Source organism: Mustela erminea, chromosome 1 (assembly GCF_009829155.1).
Source record: "Mustela erminea isolate mMusErm1 chromosome 1, mMusErm1.Pri, whole genome shotgun sequence".
In the NCBI taxonomy this organism is placed as follows: Eukaryota; Metazoa; Chordata; class Mammalia; order Carnivora; family Mustelidae; genus Mustela; species Mustela erminea.
In genome coordinates this window covers 197,869,733-197,892,071 of record NC_045614.1, presented here as the reverse complement: position 1 = coordinate 197,892,071, position 22,339 = coordinate 197,869,733, and the positions used below count along the sequence as shown (strand labels likewise).

Below are 22,339 nucleotides of genomic sequence, written 5' to 3'. Positions count from 1 at the left end.
TATGTAATAATATAATAAGGTATAATAATAAAAGGACAGCAGCCACTGGAAGATTCGTGAAAAAAATTAAGGTATGTTACAAAGCTTACTTGAAAATCCAATAAAGAGAAGATGTAAACACGTAAAACTATGGAGAAATATTTGAGAACTATCCAGAATACATCAATGTTTGTCAGATGAGGGAAGCCAGATGACTGAAAAGAGAATATGGAAGTCATGGGGCAAGATTTCTCTCAAATTATCAACCAGATCTATCCTTGAATTAATTTAACCACAACCTAGCTCATTTTTGACTCACTTCCTCCAGGCTCAACATAAAATATATTCTCCTTATGTGCAAGGAATATCTTCCTTATAAGTGTCCTAGAACACCAACCACTTCCTCTAGTCTAATTCAGCCTTGTGATGTTTCCCATTTAACATGTGATTCCAATTAGCTGAGGTAACAAATGCTGTGCCTTTGCTACCTTCATTCTTCAAATCAATGTACAATATACATTCTTCAAGACATTGCAGTATGAACTTTTTCTAGACTTCTCAAATGATATCATTGACCCTAACGTCTCTTATAATGTCGTAACAGTCAAATTCAGCAGATATATTACAGTTCATACTTTGTTGGTCATTTTTGTTTGTATTTATTGTATTGGAAATGTGGAACCTACAGTAAAATTCTTCAAATGACCTTTGATTGCTCTAGCCTCTGTGACACATGTGTAACAGAAAGGTTTTGCTTCAAATATCATCCAATTATCTGTCCTCTCCTTTATTTCTTTGTCTTTTAGCACAGACCATAATTATCTCTCACTTGAACTAACTCACTTGCTCTTCCTCCCTCCATCCTTCTGTCAACTTCCTTGTTCTCTAGTTTCCCTGTTCTTCTATGTCAGCTCATCTTAGCCTCATAGAAGAGAGTCCATAGTCCTCCATGACCTGGCTCCCTACTTTCCAGCTTTGTCTAACCTTACCATTACTCCATCCCCAAAATATCACATTCCACTAACAGTTAAGTTATTGGATGTTTTTTCACATCATACCTCTTTTTGCTTTTGCAGATGCTGCTTTATTTGCTCTTCTCTCTCTCTCTCTCTCCTACAAGGTAACACCTTTTCATCAATAGATTTATCCCAAATCTCCCCTTCAGCTACAATAGGTACTCCTTTTTATTATAAAATAGTCTGTTAATATCTATAAAAATTTACTTTAGTATATGTTTTGTATTCAGCTTCCCCATAAACAATAAAGGACTTTAGTAAAGTTGATTATTTTATGTTATTTTATGTTATTAATATTTGAAACTGCAGTCAAAAGTCCTAAGTTGAAATTCTAGTATTTTTGAGATAAGGTGATAGAAAAATCATAAGAAATTATCATTATCAGGGGAAAGTAGGATTATAAGATGCCTGTGCCATATTAGGGAAGTAATTTCAGAAGTACCCCTAGGTCAGACAGTATTTAATTTGCTTATTTTAAATAGGAAAAAGCCACTGGCATTGCATTTGTCTGCTTTTATGTGATAACAAATGACCCTTACATTTCAGGCTTAAAAAAAAGTACTTTATTTCTTATTTATGTAATGTGTCTGCACCTGCAGATGAGCTGGGACTCTGCTTCACTTGTCTTCATCATGGTGTTCAAGGTCAAAGAGAATTCTCTCCTTGCGGCATGCTAGTTTCATGTCAGAAGGAAAGAACATAATAAGAAACATGTGATTCTTCTAGCATTCTGAGTTCATAGTGTCTACTGCATTTGCTTATAAGCCACTGGCCAGAAGAAGTCATGTCATCAATTGGGTGGGTTTCTAACTCTTCCACTGGAAGCACCATAATCCACAGGTCAATGAGCAATAACATATAACCTCTTCAAGGGAGGAGAGATAGGTATTTGTGAAAAACTATACACAGGCATTGAGAAATATAGTAAGAAAGTCATAGAGGAAGATAAGAAAAAATAATTCCTAATATTTAGGATTATTCATACCACAGAGGAACCTACCAAAAATATCTTTCAACTAATTATTGAAACAAAAGTGTATGAACTGGAAGAAAGGCAATGTGAGGGAGAAGTTTTCAAAGAGCAAAAGATAAAAGAAAGAGCAGAGCTTCTTCCAGACCCAAGATTTTATAAGGGAGAAATGAAATGTCCACAAGTACTTGCCTGGAGCCTTCTGTCAGGATTCCAGTGTACTTGAGGAGGAAGAAGACAAGTAAAGAAGGTCCAAGATAAAATCGAAAGCAGTTAGGGTAAAAATCAGTATCAATTAAGAGAGAGGGTTTTCAACATAAGTTGAGGAAAAGGTCATAGAACAAGTCAAATTTGTAACTGAAGAAAGAAAAGATCACATGGATAAAGCTACTGCTTTTATTTTATTATTATTTTTTGGACCCTTCAACTTTTCATTGCAATGTCCTCAAGAGGTTTTACAGGAGAGAACTAATAGGGGGATACTTTTAAGGAGAGTTCAAAATTTAAAAGGAGCCAGTTGCCAGTAAACAGCACAAGAGTCAATAAGACTGGAGGAGAATGATTTTTTTTTCTGGCTGAGGTAAAAGCAGAATGTGAGAGCAAAGCACAGACGAACTGGTGGCATCAGTCAATGCATTCCCTTGACAGGGTCCAACTGCATCTTCCTGAAGCGGAATAAATCAATGGTTGATTTTTGTGAACACTGTTATTTTGAAGAAAAGTGGTGCCAGGAATTCTAAGGTTTGAGAATTGGTAACCATAAAGGGAAAATGTAACTAATTAGAAGAAGTGGAGATAAAGCAGTGTTTGGGTAAAGGGCAGATTAGGATCTGTAGTTGATTCTGTTATAGGAAATTGGGATGTGGAAGGAGAATGATCTGCCTTTGGGAGGCTCAGTGTGATGCAGACAGGACAGAAAACCACCTATGTGATTGATCTGAGTGGCACAAAAGAACACAGTCCCATGTTATCTACTTGTGAACCCTGACATAATAGGAACAGACATGCAGAACTGAATATCCCAGTTGGAGTGCACACTATGATGGACTTGAAGATTCAAACTTTGTTAACTGAACACACTCATACCCGAATAAAGCCTCCTTCAAAACACATATAATCATGTATAAACATTCACTGATAAACTAGTATGGAAACAGATTAGAACACTTATTAAATATATTAAGGTAGAAGTTACAATAGCAAAGCAGTTAATAAGGGGAAAACATGGTATGTCTGTTAAATAACATTTACTTTTTTAAAAAAATATTTTATTTAAAGAGAAAAAGAGAGAGAGCACAAGCAGGGGAACAGCAGGCAGAGAGAGAAGCAGGCTCCCCATGGGGCAAGGAGCCTGATGTGGGGCTCTTTCTCAGGCTCCTAGGATCATTACCTAAGCTCAAGGCAGATGCTTAACCAATGGAGCCACCCGGGTGCCCCAATACTTCCTTTTAAATAATCAGACTTGAGTTACTGTTTTAGTGTAAAAATATGTGCATAATTTGACACTGACACATACATATATAAAACATATAACAGTAAAAATTTATATACTGCCTCCAAAACTCAACATGTAAGAACTAATATTATAATTCCTATTTTCATGAAAGAATACTCAGGACAATGACTTGTCTGTGACGAAATACACTTTTATATGCCAACATAAACTACTTTGGAAATAAGTCACAGTAGAGAGTTGTTAATAGTTAAACTCAACAGCGTAAATTATCTTTGTTTACTGTATATAATAGAAAGAAATAGCTTAGAGATGTTTATTCAATAGAAATACATGGAGAAACATATATAGATACGCACCTCTATTTTAAACCTATTCTTCATGCACTGAAATCTGCCCCCTGTGTTGAAGGCCAAACCTCTGAACTATGGTACTCATAATAAATACCAGACTCTTTATTTCTAAAAAAGAAATCTTCTCCTCTGAAGCCTTGGCCCTTTGGTCTCCTCCATTAGCATGTGTAATTTCTATCAGACTGCCTAATTTTTATGTCATACCATCTGGTCTATTCCATTATATTATCCACTAATCTCAATTAATTATAAACTTCAAGAAGGAGAGAAAATAATAACAGAGTTTTCATATTCTTTTCCTCTTTCAGCATGAACTTGGTGGCCAAACTACTTTTGCTGCAGGTAGTGAAAGACTGATGAACTTTTGTTTTTATTTATTTTTTGCTATTTTTTAAAAATCCAAGTAATTACCATAGAGTATATCATTAATTTCAGACATAGCATTCAGTTATCAATTGCATATAACACCCACGGCACATTACATCACATGCCCTCCTTAATGCCCATCATGCAGTTACCTCATCCCCTCACCGCCCCCCCCGCCCCCCCGCTTCAGCAACCTTCAGTTTGTTTCCTAAGATTAAGAGTCTCTTATGGTTTGTCTCCCTGTCTAATTTCATCTTATTTTATTTTTCTCTCTCTTCCCCTATGATCCTCTGTTTTGCTTCTTAAATCCCACATATGAGTGAAACTGTATGATAATTGTCTTTCTCTGATTTACTTATTTCACTCAGCATAATACCCTCCAGTTCCATCCATGTTGTTGCAAATGGTAAGATTTCTGGCTAAAGTTAACAAGTCAGGAAACAGCAAATGTTGGCGAAGATGTGGAGAAAGGGGAACTTTCATACACTGTTGGTGGGAATGCAAGCTGGTGCAGTATGGAGGTTCCCCAAAAAGTTAAAAAATAAAGCTATCCTATAGCCCAATGACTACACTACTAGGTATTTACCCAAAGGATACAAACATTGTGATCCAAAGGGGCACCTGCACCCCAATGTTTATAGCAGCAACGTCCACAATAGCCAAACTATGGAAAGAGCCCAGATGTCCATCAACAAATCAGTGGATAAAGAAGATGTGGTACCTGTACACAATGGAATATTACTCAACCAAAGAACTTTTTCAGATCTATCTGAGATTCCTAGTGTTCTCCAGTCTTCAAGAAACTGGAGAGATAGCTCACGGCAGAATGAAGATAGGAATCAGAAGAAGACACAAATTTATTTCTACATCCTTCCCCTAAGTTACAGGAAACATGTGGCTAACTCCTCAGTTTTATATTTTGCCTATTCTAAAAAGAACAAATGACATTCTGCTTATAGAATCCTGTCATTATAGTTATCATTAATTTGTTACTTTATTTTACTTTATTTTTTAGAGGTGTAGGGGCAGCGGGAGAGGGACAGAGAGAATCTTAAGCAGGTTCCACACCAAGCATGGAGCCTGATAAGGGCTTGATCTCACAACCCTGAGATCATGACCTGAGCTAAAATCAAGAGTTGGATGCTTAACTGACTGAGCCACATAGGCACTCTTAACTTGTTATTTTATTTTAATTTTTAAAAGATTTATTTATGTATTTATTTATTTGACTGATATCACAACTAGTCAGAGAGGCAGGCAGAGAGAGAGAGGAGGAAGCAGGCTCCCTGCTGAGCAGAGAATCCCATGTGGGGCTCGATCCCAGGAACCTGGGATCATGACCTGAGCTGAAAGCAGAGGCTTTAACCCACTGAGCCACCCAGGCACCCCCTAACTTGTTATTTTAAAGCAGAAGAAAAAACTAAAAGTACATTTGTGTCGTATCACTACCAGTATTTCCATATGTTTGAAACATAGGCTGCTCATGGCTGAATGTTAAGGAAGAAGGGCTGGTGATCATAAAAGTTTTCTTATGCCAAAAAAAAGCAGTTTTGACTTTGTCTTGAAGGTAATGGGAAGCACTGACAATTTTAAGTGATGAAAGGTTGGATGGAGAAGAAGTAGAAATTATGGGGTGCCGGGGTGGCTCAGTGGGTTAAGCCTCTGCCTTTGGCTCAGGTCATGATTTCAGGGTCCTGGGATTGAGACCCGCATCAGGCTCTCTGCTCTACAGGGAGCCTGCTTCCCCTTCTTTCTCTGCCTGCCTCTCTGCCTACTTGTGATCCTCTTTGTCAAATGAACAAATAAAATCTTTTAAAAAATAAATAAATAAAAATAGAAATTATGAGCCTGAGAGTAGAGGAAACAACTTGTAGCAATTCAAGAGGAAAAAAAAAAAAAAAAAACAAACTTTTTTTTTTTTTTTTTTTTAAATGAAAGGGCTTCACTCTTAAGGAGGGCATCATGGTAGAATATATTTAAGAGATGTTAAAAAAAATGAGGTGACATGTCATTTACAGATTAGATTACCAAAATAGAGACAAATAACCTTAAAATATCTTCTGGCCTCACAGAATGTCATGTTAACATAGGCAGGAAATATAGTAGGAGAAGCCTAGTTTGGAAGAAGAGATGTCATCACGATGCCATAAACTTAGTTATTAATCTCCTTGTGGAAACAATTATTAACTTTAAATTTAAGAAAACCTACAAAATTGTTAAATAGATTCATTTAAGCAACAAAGGATTCATGCAATTTAAAAGTAAAATCTAGTATGATATTTAACTAAGTTTCACTTGGCATTCTTTCAACAACTACAAAGCCAGCAAAAGACAATGACTCTCTTACAAGACTCTTTGTAAAAAAGATGATGGTGTTGCATAAGTCACGGATCCTGCCCTTGAGGCTACACACAATGTAATAGATGCTATCACTGAGGTGAGGAGATTTCCTCCAGGTAGAGAAGAGGTATATTAGGAGCGCTGTATCCACTGGCTGCCCTTTCAATAAATATATTGCTAACATGTGATAATAAAATAGGTACAAATTATTCACTGCTTACCATTAACAATAACGATGATATCACGGAAGTCAATTTCTCCCCTAGCCTCCACTCTTCCTTCACATCGGTATATACCTTCATCACTTTTATTGATGTTGAGAATCTGCAGATTATTGTTGGCTAGCATAGCAAAGCGATCTGGAAAGTAAGCAAAGGGGAGGCAATGATATCAGTAATTGAAAGCAGAGTCCAGTGTGCTCTAAATTGCCAAGAGTTAAAATATGGCACTTGTCTGACACTATCAAACTTTTCATCAACAAACAAATTCGAATTTGAAAGTAAAATGTAATTTCATGGCTTCAATTTTTCCACTCCACACTGCCTTGTTACACCTTTTTTTTTCTAAAACACATTTGAGACTTTATTTCCACATAAAATGGTTAGGCTATTATTTTCCCCCTTGGTGCTTTGAATGCAGAAATGATACACAAAAGAACAATGTTGAGAGATTAGATATTGCAGACATGAAGACATTTTGTAGCAACTTGAGTATGGAAAAGGGTTAGAAAATTGATTGAACAGCCTTCCCACACAATAATTAAACTAATAATTCTGCATACCCCGAGGAGGCAGCTAAATGATACAATAATATTCAAATCACATAGAGGACACATAAAGTGGCCATATCTCTAACTTATTTGAATTTTTTCTCTAAATGCAGATAATCCACTTCAGGAATGAACAGATTAGACTTAATTTTATTTCAAGATTTCATTTTAGGTGTGAGTATATGCACATGAATATACATCAAAAATAAGCTGTTAGAGGGCATGCATTAGTTGATTGCTTAAGATAATCTGACTAGCCTAGCCAGCATCTCAGCCTGACAGTGTTTCCACAGTGTCTGGCCTGAGTTTTTAATCATCACAATTTTGTTGCAGTGTTAAGACCTTTTCCCCTCTGGTCTAATAAAGAATGGTCTGACTTCTAGTCTTATTTTAAAACATGTTGCAAAAGCAATATCTTCCATTTCATTAATTAACACATCATTGGAAATCATCTAGTTGGTTTTTACAGTATTTGAGATATTTTGGTAAATAAGAGATACATGCTTGACCCCTTGGACCCATTAGTTTAAGGTACTCATCTCTGGGATATTTACTGTTATACCATTAAATATTACTTTTTGGACCTATTCCAGTGTTTACTGCTCTTTCCTTATCTGCTGGCTTGATGGGTTAGGGCAAAAATGGAAACCACATGAGTAAAAGCTAGAGCCTCCCTCAGCCTGGAGCACTGAATGGGTGTGTGGGGTACACTCTTACACCCACCCTTGCTGCCAACTGGACTTTGTATACTGAGATATAAACTGCTGTGATATCAGGCAGGTTGGGGTTCAATTCAGGTTTGGGGTTCACCCGTCATAGCGATTCCTTAACGCAATTCCTTAATGCCATACCAATTCTACTTTGGGCTACAAATACAAATAGGGAAGTCATCAGACTATGGGAGGACTATGCTTCCTACAGGTAAGCAAGAGAGAAAATAAACAAAGAGTAGAAATATGTAGATTCAGAGGATCCCAGAGATAGAAAGTATTGATTATAAAGCTGCAGACATGATTATCAGCTCAGGAAGTACAGTAAAGCCCCCCAAACCCCCATCCATGGTTTTGCCCTCTGCAGTGTCATTTGTCTGCAGTCAGCCAAGGTCTGGAAGCAGATGATCCTCCTTCTGACATTTTATCACAGATCAAAATAGGCCTAACCCTACATCACTTCTTGCATCTCATCGCATAGGCATTGTATCATCATGTCATAAAAGGAAAAAAAGGTGAGTAGAGTATAATAAGCTATTTTGAGAGACAGTGGTCACATTCACACAACTTTTGTTATAGCATATTGTTATAATTGTTCTATTTCATTATTAGCAATTGCTTTTTTTAAATTTATTTTTTATTTATTTTCAGCATAACAGTATTCATTGTTTTTGGACCACACCCAGTGCTCCATGCAATCTGTGCCCTCTCTAATACCCACCACCTGGTTCCCCCAACCTCCACCCCCCCCCACTTCAAATTGCTCTTAATCTCTTAATTTATAAACTAAATGCCTAAGGTATAAATTAAACTTTACCATAGTTTTTTTTTTTTATTTAATGAAAAAAAAACAGTATAGGATTTGGAACTATTTTTGGTTTTAAGCATCCACTGGGGGTCTTAAAATGTATCCCCCGTAGACAAGGGGGGGCTACTCCACAAACTTTCCCATAACGTTTATTTCTTCTTTAAGTTGACCCGAAGAAGAGAGACACAAATATTCACGCAGATGCTTTCCCCTGGTAAATTTTCCTTTTCTCCAAGGAAGCTTGAAGAAAAAGAATCTGCAAGAAATTTTAAATTTTTTTTCTTTAAATTTTAAATTTAAACTCACAAGAAGTCCTGGAGTAACTCAGAACTCATAAAAATTTAGAATGTTTCAAGGTCAGTAAAAAGATCTATTCAAGCATGTGGCTGGAAATTAGGGTGGGAAGCAATTATCAACTTAAGAAGTTCAAATTTAAATTGGGATGCATATAATCATACCTTGATAAATGTAATATTGTATTTTTAAATTACTAAAATATGAATTATCATTTAACTTTAATGTTCTTTAATGGCTAAAGTGCATTTAGTTAAAAAATAGTAAGGGGAAGAATTATTTTAATCAGGAAGGCAATACTTGATATTAAAAGGAAAATAATTTGAATGTATATAATGCATAATTTGATGGGAATAAATCAGTGTTTCTTCTAATCATAAAGTTTTAGTTTCAAATGGCCATTTTAATATATTACCTCTACTTTCTGAGAGAAAACTATTAAAATATTAGGAAAACAGTAGTTACCTGCTAAATTGAAATACATATCAATGTTTCAAAACAGAAAACAAACTATATGAAAATCTCAAGTCAAATCCTAGGTATGTATGTAAAGTCCATGGAATGATGTTAGTAAGCTATCAAATGGCAGAAAACATTTGAAGAGAGCACTGCTTCAATCACACATAACTATGGACATTAGAACTATCTGATTATTAGAGATTCATTTTTCTCAATTATACAGAACTTCATTAAAACCAAGTTTTCATTATTGCAATCAGAAAAATAAATGAAATAAGCGATCTGCTTTATGCTCCTTCGAGAAGATTTTTTTCTAGCCCTCTTCTCATTCCCCAGCCACTGAAGGTTGGTCTCATTTATTCTTATGGCTTCAATCACCATCTATATTTTGAGACACAAGTTTTCTTCAGATCAGACCATTATATGACTATAAAAGTGCTTAATGGTAGACCAGATATAGCTACTGGGAAGGACTGTAAGTATTTTAATCTCAGCAAATTTAAAGTTTAGTTTACTATCTCCACCTGAAATTTTTCATATGGTCTCTCCAGGTCTGTCTTCACGTCTTTATGTTGAACTATTTGCCCAAGTCAAATTCCTTGAGCCATCTTTGATTTCTCCATCTCTCTCCATCTGCATATTCAATCAAACCCCATGTCCTGTCACTTCTGCCTTTATTATTACTTGGTCTAAATCTCCTTCTCCTTCAGCAATTATTTCATTAGGATCTGAACTGTTATCAGTTACTGGAGTTCTGTCTTGACTGCCATCCAATCCATTCTCCTCAATGAAGTACTAATAGCCTTCTCAAATTCATATCAGGTTATGTCACTGCCTCGATTAAAATCCTTTAGTGATGTTCTCTTTGGATAAATGCCAGATTCCTTTACAGAGATGTCAAGGCCATAATGACCTAACTCAAACTTCCTTTCCAGTTTCCTCTCTTATTAGTCTTTATGATCAATCTTGGTTTATATTTTTCTATTGGTATAAGTATTCTAGTTGCACTTATTCATAAATTCTCATTATAATAAACTAATTCTAGTTTCTGGAAAGCACCATTCATGATGTCTTTCACCTCTGGGCTGCTGCAGATGGTGTTTTCCCTTCCTGAAAAGTCCCCACCACCCTTTGCCTGGCTAACCTCTTTTTCATAATTAAGGTTTACTTCTCTCTTCAGCAGGCATCTTGGACACCTTCTTTTGCCCTAACAAGTTGAGTTGACATTAGGAGAAGGAAAGGAGAAGTCAGTTGGGGGAGATGGGAGGGGAAGGCAAATCATGAGAGACTGTGGAGTCTGAGAAACAAACTGAGGGTTTTGGAGGAGAGGGGAGTGGGGAGTTGGGTGAGCCTGGTGGTGGGTATTAAGGAGGGCACGTATTGCATGGAGCACTGTGTATGGTGCATAGATAATGAATCTTGGAACACTGAAAAAATAAAATGTTCTTTCTTTATCATTCTCTATCATTGCACTTTCCTTCTAATAGACCTCAGTATACCTTGTTTTCATTCATTTCTCTATTAATCTTTTCTACTAGATCATTAGTATTTTGAAGGCAGTGAACTTGTTTATCTTGTTAACTAGGACTAGCCACCATCCAGCACATTAGATGGCACGTACTAGGTTTTCAACAAGTAGTTCAAATTGAATGGATTCTTATATTGGAAGTAGGTTACATAAAAAGAATATTGAACAAGATTATTTTACCCATAGTTTTTGATGGAAACAGGGTACCTCATTAGTCAATGATCAAAGCATTTAGAATATTTTAGGGACAACTTTCAAATTGGCTGAGGTCGAATGAGCATCTGGAATAGCATATCCCTTCACTGGGATATTCAACTTTTATAACAAAATGCCACCTTTATTCCCTAAATGCTTGGATTCTCTTTAGCGGATGGATTTCTTTCAACAAGCAACATGGAAAACTTCCATTTCAAGTATCCTATTGGAATTTTAATTATAAATATCTGCCATACAGCTGCTACCAAAAGCATGGCTAATAAGATGGATATTTCCAAACCTTCATTATGTCATCTGGAGCCTGCAAACTTGACTCACATACCACGCTAAAGCTTCAGAAAGTTACCTGGACACACTACATTATTTCAAATCCCCTTACATGTTCCTTTCATAGTTATAAACTTAATCTTCTTCCATTAGCTCTAATAAAGGGGCCATTGAAGATATAATCAGGAAAAGAATATTATTTCTTGTAAAGACATTATGAATGTGCAGATTGTTCAACAATGAACCATGTGGAGTGTTTCTCCAATATCAAAAGGTTAGAAAAGTTTGTCCTGCCTCACAGTCCACATAAATACTTTATATTCTAAAGTTAAAAAGAGAAAAAAAGTTGTGCCCTTTTTTTTTTTTCTTTGCTTGCCATGCAACTCTGAGCCAGGTTTACTCTAGACTAGTCACTTTCCTCTACATTCAATTTTTTTATTCTAGTTATAATCTGAGTGCATGTAATTCTGGTAACACTGATTCTCAAGATTTAAAAACTCAACGAGAAGGAAGGAGAAAGATAAATGTCATTGTGTGGCAAAACTGATACGTACGCAAATATTTAATTCCTTCATTTAACAAATATTTATTATGCGCAAGTCTTATTTGAAACTCACAACTATTGTTGAAATTGGAGATAATAACCCACTGTTTACAGAGAGAGAATCTGAATTAGATACAGAGCTGTTAGAAAATTCAAAGCTGCCAGGCCAAGGAAAGAGTAGAGCCATAATGGCATTCCAGCTTCAAATCATCTTGTCCCTGGATACTGGGAAAAACTGTGTGAGCTATAGCACAGAGTAGTGCTCCTCCATTACCGTCACACTTAACTATCAATCTCTGCTTTGAGGCTTTTGTTCTCTGTGTCTTTTAAAAACTATAATTCATTTCAAAACTTTCATGTAATTAAGGTTTACAATAAACCAGATGTACACTTGAAGCCTAAGATGAGGCAATCTGAAAATGTTTAGACATTGTCATCTAACTGCTATAAAAGAACTGCCTTTTCTTTACTATTGAGGGAAAAAATAGCTGAAAATACATTGCACAAAGTACTCATGTGATGAGCTAATGAAATATAAAGTAGTTATCCTGAAATAAATAAGAGGAAATAAAGTAGGATTTCTCACTAACTTATTATAATAGAAAAAAAGAGAGAGGTAGTCAGTAAGTGACAAGAGCTAAAACGCTATGATGAGAGAAATTGTCTCAAAATTTTAAAAATGACTATTAAACATGATTATGACATGTCCTCTTTACATATTCAAAAATAGATACTATCTGCTTTCTCTCCTTTATGCTATAAGTTTTAGCTCTTAGAAACTCACAACGGAATCATCCAGGATGGAAAGTATTTGAAAAGATTCAATTATTTCATAACTCTCTGCAAATGCAGGTGCATTGAAAAATATTCTAAATTGAAACTGCTCCCAATGCACAATGGTAAAGTAGCATAATGTAAGCAAATTATGCTTTCAATTTAGATGTCACATTATTCTGGAATTTTAGCTCAGTCTGAATCAAAATTATGAAGACAATTTGAATGAATGTATTTTTCCATCTATTATCCATATGTATCTTACCATAATATTTAGAATATGTAGGTGTCCTTGAAAGAACACTGTCAGAATAAGAAACAGGGTTCACATAGATATTATTTTAACATTACATAGATGAGTCCAGGGGATGATGTTTGAACTGTGAAGTGTCAAATATGAATGCATCAGGACTGAGTCCTTCATTTATTTATTATCCTTATACAGTTTATACTAATTTTTTCTTAAAAAGATGGGGTCAACAAACCTTTTCTATAAATCTCCAAATGATAAATATCGTAGTTTTTTTTGGCCACTCCATCTGTGTCACAGCTGCTCAACCCTGTCCCCAAAGCGGCCCTGGCTACTATGTAATGGTCAGGTTTGGCTGTGACCTCACAACACCATAAAAAGACAGTAGAGGGGCTGAATTGAGCCCGAGGTCCATTATCTGCCAACTCCCAACTTCAGAGTTTAAGTTGTTAGATGCTTGGAATCCAAAAAATAAAATTTCTATATGCAGTCAGGTAGATTGAGTCTTTTTAAAAATTGCACTATTATTAGAACATATAATTTAGGGAGTTACCAAAATACTAACTGTCGGAAATAGCGGTGACTTCCTCATTATGATACAACCAGCTGACAGCAGGGGCAGGTGAGCTGCTAACACGGCAAACCACTTCGGCATCCTCTCCTTGTTTGAATTCTTGAGGAGATACCACTTCTTTGAAAGTGAGTTTTTCTGTTTCAAGAAAATAGAACAAACCACAAAAGTATTATTTCTCTCTTCTCCCAGTAACATATTCCAAAATCTGATTGATGCGATGATGAAATCATCAGCTAACCCTAGATATTTTAAAACCTTAGGCCGGGTATGAATTCTTCTACTCGGGGTGCCTGGGTGGCTCAGTGGGATAAAGCCTCTGCCTTTGGCTCAAGTCATGATCCCAGGGTCTTGGGATCAATCCCCACATCAGGTTCTCTGCTCAGCAGGGAGCCTGCTTCCCTTCCTCTCTCTGCCTGCCTCTCTGCCTACTTGTGGTCTCTGTCTGTCAAATAAATAAATAATATTAAAAAAAAAAAAAAAGAATTCCTCTACTCAAGAACTTCTCATCTCCCTGAGAGGAAAATTCGTAGTCCACATAATGCCGTACTATGTGAACTGGAGTCAGCCCCACAATTCTGATCCTGATTTCTTCTCTCTTTTCTTAGTCCCTGTGATCCAGACAAACTGTCTTCTTCACAATCCCTTGAATACTCCAGGTTTGTTCCCATCCTCGGGCCTTGTGCTCCTTTGAATTCCTTCAGATTTCCGCTCAACCTTCACAGATAAAATAACCTTCTCTCTTCCCAATTCAACTCTCCCTCTCTTTACCACACTAACTTTCTTCACTATAGAATTCTATAGCCTGTCTATCTAGCATCCATGCATTTATCTAAGTTCATTCATTGTGTTTTTCTGCTTACTAAAATAATAAGCACCAAGTGGGTGACATTTTCTTTTTACTGAGTGTCTAGGACTTAGAATATTGCCTGCCATGTAGTAGACACCCAATAAGTGTGTCAAATGAAGGAAAGAATGTGGGTCTTTATGCTTGTTGAGAAATTTTCACAAAAGTAATTCATTGTTCTTGCTAGGAAAAAGAAGTCATTTCTTTAGTTTACAAACAAAACACCAGACACCTTCCTTTTCATCACTCAAAGTAATGAAAAATCTTTCCAAATACTATGTCTGTGAAATGATCACTTCAATTTATTTTTTTTTTCTATTTATGAAATAGGTACAGTGGGGATCATATAAATAGATATACCATCTTTTTCTTTAGGAGTTTTGAAACTAACAGGAGTAGGGGCAAAGTCGAAATCAGGAAAAATGGCAGTAATGTGCCAGCAAATTGCACTGGAGATTAAGAAGGAAGTCATGCTGTGGGCATGCTTTGCCTTTTTTTTTTTCATATCTTGTTTCTACAATAATAGTAGTAATAGTCATAATAATAAAACTTTAAGGAAGAGATATCTTGAGTTAGTATTTTTAAAAATTTTATAATTTTTCAGATACTTTTCATCAATGTAGTAGAAATACTATCACATATTAATTGTAAGGCATTGTTCTAAAAACTTTATATAATATTAATAATTAATGTAGTGCTGCTTAAAACAGCTTTACATATGAGGTAGGCAATACTATTAGATCTCTTTTATAGATGACAAAACTGAAGACAGAGAGGGTAGACATTTGCTAAAGCCACAAAAGGAAGTGATAGAGCCTGGTTTCAAGCCTAGGGGGTCAACAGGCTTTAATGTGTTCTTAAACAGTTTCATGATTCTTGGGGCACACGGGTGGTGCCGTTGGTTAAGCATGTGATCATGGTTTGGGCTCAGATCATGATCTCAGGGTCATGAGGACCAGCCCTGTGCCAGGTTTCCTGCTCAGCTAAAAGTCTGCTTGAGACTGTCTCTCCTTCTCTGTCTACCCTTTCTCCTCCTCTAAAATAAGTAAATAACTCTTAAAAGAAAGAAAGAAATGAAGAAAGAAAGAAACGAAGAAAGAAAGAAAGAAAGAAAGAAAGAAAGAAAGAAAGAAAGAAAGAAAGAAAGAAAGGAAGGTAGGTTAATGATTCCTAAATGTAAGAAGGGGGAAAGGTTGTAGAAGGCAGTTAATCTCAAGTCATAAGATGAAGTATAAGCGTGGAACATTTTATTAATAGAAGTTCTGATGGTGAAAAATCCAGCTAGATATTATTCTCCACTAGATGAGTTTTCAGTTTTTCTGTATTCACCCTTCCTTCATTCTCATTCTAGATTGGTCACTGCTATCATATATGCAATTTCATTTGTTCTAGTCATGACCTTTTATTTGAGTATGAAAAAACTACTCCTTACAAATTTTCATAATCCTAAATAATGTTCTCTACTTACCCCAAAGATTTTCAATGGCTGGAGAATATGAAATCATTTTCATCTCTGTGATTTAACCAACAGAAATGTCCATCTATGTGTTTATCATCTACTATTTTATTATCTATTCTATTTTAGAGATACACTATAGTAAAATAGAAATAAGCTGATATTTGTAATGGTCTCAGGATATTGTTTAGCACATAGTTTTTCATGAGTGTCAGTTTTTATTAAATGCATTTTTTTCTCACAGCCACATTTTAATCAATTAATAAATGCATGACTTACGGTAAATTTCCAAAACAACTGTAGCTTCTTGTGTCTGTCCTTTGGCATCTGTTGCTTGACAACGATAAATCCCTGCATCCTCTATATTTGCGTTGTAGATGGTTAGTCGTGATCTGACACCTTCCTTTTGCACTGCTACCCTCTGTGTTGAAATTATCTTCTCTCCTTGAGGATTATACCAATCTATACTCTCAGGTTCACCAATTGCTGAAAAGATCCACGGACAAGATATGTTTGAAAATCTGTTGCAAGTGTTTGTTTTGGCATTGACATTTACTATTATGTGACAACTTTCAACAATTTGGGGAAAAATGTAAATAGGAGAAGGCTGGAAGTCTGAAAATCTTACAAAATTCAAAGTAAACACAAATGTTAGCACACATGTTCATCCTTATTTATCCAATGCTGAGAATTCAGTCCTGTTTGCATAAGCAAAACCCAAAAGTTCTACAGGAAACTGACAGCATGGTATTTAAGCTCTGATAGTTGAAAATTTACTATAGCAATGGATGAGTTATTACTACAGTTAACTTATAAAACTGGCTTGGCCACTGAGTCAGACATAAATTAAAAATGTTTGATATATATGAACAGAAACACGATTACTAACATGATTTCACCTGTTCCCAATTCTCTTTGCCAGGGTCAGGAGATAGCACTTTTTTCCCCCCAAAAGCAAAGTTCATAACAATGTAAATCCTATACAAAATAAAACTTGGTTTTTGGTAATACTGAATTTGTTATTAATTTCCCAAGTTGTTAAACCTGTACAGATAAGGCTAATAACTGTTTTTCAAAATGGAACCCCAAACTCTCTTCTTAACTGAAATGAACAGTTTCATCATTTTAATCTAAAACTGTTAACTATTTAATCATATGATAATTAGAATGCATTGAAACGATACTTATACTGCTAGCCAATTACAACCAAATCATTACAGGGTAAACATTTATTTAAGTTTTCCAATTCCGAATCCAGGTTAATACACTCTTCGTAAAAGCTGAAGCTTCCAATGTTTGCTTTTACTCACCTGAAGGATGTATTTCACCTAATTCCTTGAGAGATAATTTGTGGAAGCAGTATACACTATTAACTCAAAAGTATCAGGGTAAAATGCATAAAGTTAACATCTGCAGGACCACTTTGAAAAACAGTGTTCCATCTTATTTTTTCCCAAAGAAATGGCTTTAGAAACAAATTATTGTGCTTTCCATATCAAATTAGACATGCGTGAGCAAAAAGTATGAAAGACGGTTTAGTTAAATCTTAAATGGATCTTAGTTATGTTATCTTCAGTTCTTTCTGGACAGAACCATAAAACCATAGTGGTGATGGGATGACTCATTTGGGGGAGGTATTTGCTTTGATTGCCCTCTCCACAGAGAAGTTCAAATGAATAATTTCAATGAGCAGCACTTTGAATTAGAACAATACAAAATTTCATTTTATACAGCAAATTGTATCGAATATTCTGTGAAATATTTTGGTCATTTCTTACTTGATAATATGATATAAAATTTCATTATCATGGAGAATTTATATCGCATTTTCATAGAGCAGTCAGTCATGACTCTTTTCATGACATCTCTAGTAAATAATAATCTCCAGTGAAACTTTCCATGTTATTTTGTTAAGAGTAGACTACTGGAGATACTGATAAATAACATTAAAGTTTTTATTTTCTTAAAAATGTAGTATACAAATTCATTTGCTATTTATAACATACTCTTATTTAGCCCTCTGAGGGTCTGACCCCCTGACAGTGTAAATTTAAGACATTTATTTTACTGAGTTTAGATGTCTATGTTTTAGTATATCAAGAAATTTCAGAGACATAGCAACTTGGTCAGCATTGTAGTAGGAAAAAATAGATGAAAGCATTCTGATTTGCAGGGGTTTCCCCACATCATTTTTTTTTTTTTTATTCTTGTTTTACTACTCTGTTTCCTATATATAAGGCCACTTACATGACAACTGTATGGCTCTTGGTTACACATCTTTATATAAGGAAAATAAAAATGTTTCATTATTTAGCCTTATTTTATGAGCAAAACTTAGCACACTAAATGATATGAATTCATTCTTTTAAATTATGCCTTAATTGACCTTATGTAATACCTACAGAGGTAATAACATTATATAATTTAAATCACTGTGATATGCAAAGGTAAGAAAATAATACAATTCCAATTTCAAAATACTTCATTATTCTGTGAATATATGACACAACTGAGCTGTGTGTGTGCATTTGTGTATTTGTGTATACAAAATATGGGTGAGATTTAAAACAATGATCTACATTCTTATGACCAAGCTCTGCTGACATAATAAATGATGTTGAACCAATATTTCACTTGTTCTCTGCCTATTTGTCAATATGCAAAAATAAGCATTCACAGACCTATCAATTTAGACCTTTAGGAAGAACTGTGGCTTCTATTAGTTTTTCATAAAATGTGATATTATACATACATATCATGTAATATGTATAACATAATATATGTTATTTATAAATGTTATGATTATTTCTATTTTATTAATTTTAATAATAATTTAAATAAACCATGCAATTCTCAAGACTTGTATAATGCATTTTATGTCAGAAATGCCTATTTTAATTCAGTTTTGAATTACTTAGGCATATTCAGGAATACAAGCAATTTTAAAATACCCTAAAAAGCAATTTTGGCTCTAGATGAATATTATTTAAAACTTTAGGTATGAAGGCTTGTGTGCATAAAAATGAATTTGATGAATATAAATAGAAGCCGAATGTGTGCATTTGTGAGCTCCACAGTACTCTGAATTAGAATTTGTTGCTTAAGTATTTAAATGTCTTCTGAAAAAATTCTGCATGTGCATGATTAAAGTAAATGAGGTCCATAAAATTTCCCACAGGTATTATGATATATGATACTTTTGATTAATAGTCACAAAATTCTTGCAAAAGTTTTGCTGATTAAATATCTACTTTTTAAAAAATTCACTCTTCCTAAGGATGGATTTGATTTGCTTTGTCCCAAAGTTTTCATTCAGGTGTAACTACAGTGCAGTGTGCCATATCTAATTTATTCATTGCATATTTACAAAGATAATTCAGTTATAATATTTACATTCATCCTAATATTACTGTTTATACAGGACTACTATTTGAATTTATTTAGGTTATTGTGGATACTTATATCTGATAAGTTATTTTCAAAATAAATGAGCTAGTTTGGCAGTCAAAAGTAATAAGTTGAAATTAACAGAAATAAAATTCATATTTTTTAACATACAAAATAGGGTTATTAACACTTTCCAACCTCATAAATCCAATGATAATAAAAGGTCTTATTTTCAGAGGATTGTTTTTCACCATTTAAATGTTGCCAATATATAATATTAAATAATTAAAGCATAAAACACATTATCATCTGAAAATATATGTATAAATACATACCTGTACATGTGAAGAATTTAGATTCACCCACACTAAGCTCTACTTTGCTAAGTGAAATTGTCACTTGAAGAAGAGCTGAAAAAAATATTTAAATCATAATTAAATATGGCTTTCAACATGAATTCTAAGATTCTATCACATGATCTATTAACGACATGACCCAAACAGCAATTATTTTCCCTGTAAATTTTTATTACCTATAAAAAGAAATGAAAGTTTTATAAAATGCAATCTAATTATAAAATATAACCTAACAACATTATGTCTGTTCCATTAGTATACAATTCCCAACCAGATCAAATACAGGACTTATTTCATATAACATGTTGAAATTTGTTTGTCACATAAATGAGTCAATTTATACTCACTTCCGTGTTTACATTCTTGGTTGTATATGTGCCACCACATTGGGCAATGACTACAAAATGTTTGTCCAACATTTGGAACCTCATTCAAAATCCTACACTGTCATCATAACAATTAAAATATAAACTGCATTTTGACTACCTGCTAAAAATATTTCCATGAAAAGATGAAAAACACTGCATAAGAAATGTGAATGAACACTATTTTCACAAGATAAATAAATTAAGTGAAGGAACTAAGGTGATGGTAATAAAATAGCAAAGATGTTCAATAAGCTTGTCCGATTTGAAATAAAATAGCTGAATATTCTAAAATTTTAGAGGATACTTAGAATTATATTTTAATACAAATTGAAAGACTTATATTTCTAATAATATGGTAGGCAAGATAGTGTGACCATACTCCAAAACCCTTCCCACTGTCCCTTACTTCCAGATACCTAGAGCTGGCCTTTCAGAAAAGTAATGGAGCATCAAGGGATTAAAAAAAGAAATGAAGAACAATCTAAAAATCAGGGTATAAAGTGATACTGGAAATTTGTGGATTGTAGTAAGCAAAAGGTGCACAGATTGCATAAAGATGGGGTCAAAACTTGTCTATAAACGGGGGTGCTGTAGCACACCAGGTAACATGGGAGCAGAATAAAATTCACCCTTAGTATGAGGAGGGTAGAGAATAAATCAGCCCACTGGCAAAAGGGCAGTGATAAGGAGAGTGGATTCTCCTAGGCTGTGCAGGAGAGGGAACTTTGTTTCTGTTTAAACAGATTAACCACACTCTGCCATATCCCAGGTTCGGGAATTTAATTATAGACACATGTTCTTTGGGAACCTCCAAGCTGAAATACTAAACAAAAAAGCAGTGCCACACGTGGGGCTCACTGCTCAGTGGCAGACGAACATAATCCCCTTCCAAGGAACTATATCATTAGCTCACACTGCCCCAGATGTTCATAAATTAAGCTCTCTTCAACCTAAACTGATATTCTGTCCAAAAAAAAAAAAAAAAAAGTGAAATAAGGCACTGAGAGCAAGAGTCAACTAAAACATTCAAAAGGATAAACAGATCCATGAAATTTCAAAAAATGGAATAAGACTCGGAACGTAACTGAATTATATCAGAAACATTTAAAGAAATGAAAGGTAAAATCAAAAACATGAGAGAAGAAAAAACTATTGATCAAGGAAGACTTGCTGGACATATTTAAGTTCTTTAAAATATGTTTCTTTATACCCCCCATCATTGAATAACACATTCTTTGTTTGGGAAACAGGCTGGCTCACAGGGTTTTCTTCTCCTTCAGGTCTGGGTCTTATTTTTATTCATAATTCCTTAATTCTCAAAGAGTGCTTGGCATATTACAGGGGCTTAACAAGTGGTCAAGTAAATCTGAGATTTCAGAGAGAAATGGGTTAAGAAAAGCACAGAAGTTAGAAAGAATAGGAAGAAAAAGAGGAGAACCAAGGGACTGCAGAGTTATCTAAAAGCTACCAACAAGGCCAGTTCCAGTGAGCATTCACAGATGAGAACTTTTCATTTTGAAGCATAACGAATCCTTCCAGTGCTTTTAGTTTAAATGTAATGGGGCAACAGAAGCAAACTGCAGAAGTTAAGGAAATTGAGGCTGTCCCTACAAGAAGTTTAAATGGGAAGAGATGGCTGAGGTTTTGGGGATCCACAATTCTGAGCATGTGGTTGGGGGTTTTATAAACTGAGAAAGAGCTGGGCAGAGAGAAAAGATCTGAGTTTAGGTTAAAGAGTTTAGGTTGAAGAGAGCTTAATTTATGAACATCTTGGGCAGTGGGGGCTAATGATACAGTTCTTCGGAAGGGGGTTATGTCCGTCTGTCACTGAGCTGCGAGCCCCAGGAGTGGCACTGCTTTCTTGTTTAAAGATCTTCTAATGGATAGAAGGGAAGGAGGCAAAAAAGACATTATATGGTTGAAAATAACAAGGGAATTTCCATTCTGTTCCACGTTTTCCTTCTTTCCTCCCTTTTCTTTCTTTTTTTCCTTTTCTCTTGGGATCTTCAGTATGCACTTTTCCAAAACCTAATCCTGTGATTTCCAATCCTCAGCTAGAATTCAGTCGGATAGCATAATTTAATTTCAAACTTTCTATGTGCAAACCGAATCTATTTTCCTTCTGTCAAAAGTTGCTCACTGTTCATATTCCATTTTGGGGCATCATCAATCAATTTTCAAGTCTTGGAGATAGAGCCTCTGAAATATCATTTGCCTGCATTCTTATTTATTTCCAACACTTCTCCCCCTAATATATG

At 34.9% G+C, this 22,339-nt stretch overlaps 1 protein-coding gene across 2 annotated transcripts in view; it reads right to left on the bottom strand.

Annotated features, from left to right (window-relative positions):
• NCAM2 (neural cell adhesion molecule 2) overlaps positions 1-22,339 on the bottom strand; it is a 515,285-nt gene that overhangs the window by 205,463 nt on the left and 287,483 nt on the right. For both annotated transcript variants that reach the window (XM_032353026.1, XM_032353033.1), the window contains exons 2-5: positions 19,693-19,767; positions 16,250-16,456; positions 13,662-13,805; positions 6,699-6,836 (exon numbers count right to left, since the gene is read on the bottom strand). In XM_032353026.1, coding sequence (XP_032208917.1) covers positions 6,699-6,836; positions 13,662-13,805; positions 16,250-16,456; positions 19,693-19,767 — 564 coding nt within the window. The remainder of the gene's footprint in view (positions 1-6,698; positions 6,837-13,661; positions 13,806-16,249; positions 16,457-19,692; positions 19,768-22,339) is intronic.